Source organism: Camelus bactrianus, chromosome 3 (genome assembly GCF_048773025.1).
Source record: "Camelus bactrianus isolate YW-2024 breed Bactrian camel chromosome 3, ASM4877302v1, whole genome shotgun sequence".
NCBI classification, from domain to species: Eukaryota; Metazoa; Chordata; class Mammalia; order Artiodactyla; family Camelidae; genus Camelus; species Camelus bactrianus.
Window position 1 is genome coordinate 96,086,874 of NC_133541.1, and position 4,493 is coordinate 96,091,366.

The following is a 4,493-nucleotide window of genomic DNA, read 5'->3' on the forward strand; positions in this document are numbered from 1 at the left end:
TAGTCGCATTGTAGTGGCATTTTCTGTTTTCCATTTGCAGTGCTGGCTGTAGGCAGTTGTATAAGACAGAGCTCCTACTACAGCCATTGGCTCTAGGATGCCCAGGGGTTTGTGGGATGTTTGCTGGTGGTTTTCCCACGGATTTTGGATGATGATACACATAATTGGCCGTCTTCTTCCTCTAGCCCAGACACGTGCACCTACACTGCTGCTGAGCGAAGTCTCCATATAGAACCTGCCTTCTTGAAGACCCCGCCTGAGCCCCACAGAAAGCTGGAGGGAGGCACTGCCAAGCATCCTATGCACGGGAGAGCAGAAAATCTGATGCAGACCGTTTTTGTGTCTTTTGCTTTAGGAAAATGCAAAGCTGGTAGAGTGAATTAATTCTGAGACAGACAATAGAGCGGGGCCCCAGGCAGGGTCATTCAGGAGACACAACTTTTTCCTTGGAGCTTTTAGCAGAAGCAACTCCATTCTGAACCCTCAAAACTTCTGAAACTTTTCCTGGAAGACACCTTGTCTCTGCTCTGAGAGCAATTAGAGAAAGCATCCAACTTTCCAGAACTTCCTGAAAAGCAGCCTTTATATCTGAAAGAGGGCTCCTTGACCATGGCTGCTGGGCTCTGACTCTGTGGATCCAGCTCATCAGGACATGTGTGTGATGAGGGGAAACACTTCCACAAGGGAAAATGTTGTTAGTGGCCTTACTTCTGGCCTCTGTTTCTCTTCACCTCCTAAACAGATGTGATTTCACAAATGCCATAGAATATTGTTTTCCTAAACTCCTTTCTACCTCCTCCCACTAAATAATCATATTCTCGAAAAGGGGCAACCCAATGAAAAAAATTAGGTCTTAATGTGGGGTAACTTATGAGCTGGGGGAACAGGCAGCAGCTGCATTTTAGGAATTTGCTCTTCTAATTATCCACATCCTAAGATTTAAAACAAAAGTCAACACTAGTCTGTGCTGTTAGCTAATTGTCAGACAACAAATACGCTTCAGCCAGAAAAATCCCCACTGAGTTTGGGCGGCTGATTTCTCAGGCAGCAAATGGAAGCTTGGGCTGTTGCCCCCGGCTCTCTGATCAAGCTCCCCCTCCGTGGACCCTGTGGGCCCAGCATGTGTGTAGGGGGTGGGAGCGATGGAGAGGTGCAGACACCCTCACAATTTTAGGCAGCTGCACACCCATCCAGGGATACCACACCAGCATAATTTACCCCATACCTCCCAGCCAGGGTGTTCCCAGACTCAATGAACAATTTGGGGGCATTGTTTACAAATCAATTTCCCCTCTAAATAGGCTGTTATAAGAGTGGACCCCTCTGCTTGCCCAGCGTAGGCCCACCTGTCACTGGGACTTCCTAGCCAGTGGTCACACTGTATTGATCTTTTTAATCCCCTCTCTTTGAAACACAGAGCCAGCTGATGTGGAGTTCCTCAAAAGAAAGACTCTCCCACCGCCCCTACCTCTACAGGTAGCTGCATATCCGGGGCTAATTCTTCAGTAAAAAGTCTTAATTGGCTTATGGGGAGCCTGAAAGATCTCCCTTGTGTTTACAAGGTGAAAGGAAATGATGGCTCTCAAATGCCGTAGTCTGTCTTTATCCAGTTCTTGGTGGAAATCAGGTGCATTTTATTTTTTAATTGTTTTTGAAACAGGACTGGGGGTTTGAACGTGGGTGGGGACAGTGTTTCACTAAAGTGTTGAGCAGCCAGGGGAAGGGAAGAAAAGCCCCAGAGACACCAACATTAGGAAAGAAACTTGGTGACATTATTTTTTTTAATTTAGTTTTTATTTACACGAAACATCTGCAGTACAAAAATGTAAACTTTGATAGCTCATAATAATAGAATAAACTCTATATGTACAAAAATACATTTTCATATGAATGAAGCATCTTGAATAAATTAAAGCACTCTCCAGCCCAGTGCCTGAATAGCTACGCAAGAGTCTCGGGTTCTTCCTAGAGCAAGCCTGCAGTGGTGGGGGTCGGGATCCATAATGTATGAAGCCCACTCCTTGTCTCTCCTTTTTAAGCCTTTTCATTGTATTGTCAACCGGCTCAAACCGAATTTTCATGCTCGTTTTTCTTCATTAGAGTTCTACAAATTGTAAAATTGACTTTTCACCTCGTCTTCAGGGGCTGATCTGTCCCTTTTCTAAATCACACTGAAGTGGTGGCTGGGGTCAGCTCTGAGCCAGCCACAAAGGAGGTTTTGTGGAGTTCAGAAAGTGCAAAAGGAAAGGCCGTCTAGGGGCGGCCAGGAGGGGCCCAGGGCTGAGGGCTGGAGAAGCAGACCAATGGGCAGCCACTGCGAGGGTGCAGCGACCTAACAAGCGGCTCAGGTATCCCCCACCCCTTTAAAGCTCCCGCTTCCTCCCTCTGCCTGGACCGGGGGTCCCGAGGCCGCAGCTGGGCCCAGACTACGGCCCGTCGCCTGGGGGAGGGGGAAGGTAACGGTATTCAAAAGGAGCCCTAATGGTAAGGAATGAAACAAGGTGTCGTGTGGAGCAAATCTTTGGGCAGGCCAGGGAAAGAGAAAAGGGGATCGCCGGGGCCATAGGTGAAGTCTTCGGAGGCGGCGGGGCTACTGGGGTCAGAGAGTGGCGAGGCCGCAGCGGCGCAGGGGGAGGCGGCGGCACCAGAGCCCCAGGACTCGGCGTCGCTGGCGGGGCTCGGGGGCCCGGGCAGGCAGGGGACGCACTGCGGCGGCAGGAGGCGCTCCCGGGCACCGCCCCCGGGCAGCCCTTGGTCAGCTAGGCGCAGAGTCTCGGCCAGAGCCCAGATGTAGTTGTAGGCGAAGCGCAGCGTCTCGATCTTGGTGAGTTTTGTGTCGTCGGGGAAGGAGGGCAGCACGCTGCGCAGCGCGTCCAGCGCCGCATTCAAGTTGTGCATGCGGTTGCGCTCGCGGTCGTTGGCCTTGACGCGCCGGCTCCTGCGCAGCGAGTGCAGCAGCGCCTCGGAGCGCACCCGCGCTCGGCCCCTGCGCCTCCGCCGCTCCTGCTCGTCGTCCTGCACCCGAGGAGTGTCTGATGCCCCGGGGATCCCGGGTGCGCCCCTGCGGACAGGCACGGGCGGCCCCGATGCGGACGCGGGCGGTTGGAGTCTGGCACAGTCCTCCTCGTCGGTGAGGAAGCCGGACAGGTCGCTGGTGCTGGTGCTGCTGTTGCTGCTGGCGCAGTCGAGATCCGAGAGGCAGGTCTCCAGAGGAGCTGGCATCCTGGCGTTGTGCAGTACCGACGGACAGATAAGAGGGCGCTCAGAGGGCAGGAGCCCGGGCAGGGCCGCCGGGGCGCACCTACGTTCCGGGCAGCCCAGGCCTACTGTGTGCCGGCTGTAGGCACCAAGGCCTGAAAGGGCGCAGGGGCACACCGGGCTCTTGGCCTCAGCTCCTTGCCTCGCCTGCAGGGGCCCCGCTCCAGCCGGTCTCCCGAGTGATCTCGCCGGCGATCAGATCAGCTCGTGTGAGTACCGAGAGTGGCACACGACCGGCCTCAGGACTCCTTAAGTACTGGGCGCAACAATGGGAGCCCCCCTTCCCAGCCACCTCCGCCCCCGAGGCAGCCCCCTTGAATGGAGCTTGGCGGCAGGTCAGCCCCGTGCGGCGCCCGGGTATTTGCATAATTTATGCTCGCGGGGGGCCATCCCGCCCCTCCCCCCTCCCGGAGCGTGCCCGTAATTACCGCGGGCCAATCGGCTGAGTCCCGCGGCCCCGGGAGCCGTCTCCGGGCTAAGCCAGCTCGGGCGTCTCCAGGCAGTGAAACGATAGGCGGGGGCGGCGGGCGATTAGCGACCGAGGCACGCTCCTCCCGGGCCGGCCAGGCGCCTCTCGCTGGGTTGGGGATGCAGAGGCGGGGCGCTGGCCGGAAAGTCAGAGCGGCGCAGCGAGTTGCGGAAACCTGGAGCCGGCTGGGACCGCGGGTTCTCTCCCTCACTCTGGCTGCTGAGTGGCCGCATGACTTCGTGCTAGTGATTTGACTTCGTTTTCCCTGTCTGTAAAATAGGGCACAGATCTATCCTGTGTAGGATGATGTGAAATGATGTTCGTGAGAACCTTGGCAGGGCGTTTTTGTAACGGAGCGCCCGATAAATGGTAGTGACATGCAGCGCCCTGGGAACCCGGGGAAAACCCTTTTTAAAAAGACCAGAGTGACCAGGTGTGGCTCCAAAGTTAGAAGGCAGAAATAGGCTGCCTTGGTCCTCCTAGGTTGGTAAGAAATAGGGCAATAGCTCTATTGACCTTCACCGAGGGTCGGGTGAATGGCGCGCTTTGGCAGCCCTGCGGCAAGGAAAGAATGGATAGTTTCTCAAGTTAGTTGGAGCCTTGGCCAACCCCCCTATAACTCTCCAACCCCCAACACTGTCTGAAGACTCTTAAAGTAACAGAAGCCTGCGAATCTCCTCTCTGGAGGTGGAGGGTGGGCCTCTTCCGCCCCCTCCCGCACCCCCTCCACCGGCACCCGTTTGTGCTGTGTCTCTTGGAGCGGTGC

The 4,493-nt window shown here is 55.5% G+C and overlaps 1 protein-coding gene across 1 annotated transcript; it reads right to left on the minus strand.

The window, feature by feature from the left end:
* Positions 1–262: 262 nt before the first annotated feature.
* On the minus strand, positions 263–3,455 carry NEUROG1 (neurogenin 1). The gene has a single exon (XM_074354234.1). The coding sequence runs from the start codon at positions 3,220–3,222 to the stop codon at positions 2,479–2,481; it is 744 nt and encodes a 247-aa protein (XP_074210335.1). The 5' UTR covers positions 3,223–3,455; the 3' UTR covers positions 263–2,478.
* Between the last annotated feature and the right edge of the window lie 1,038 nt (positions 3,456–4,493).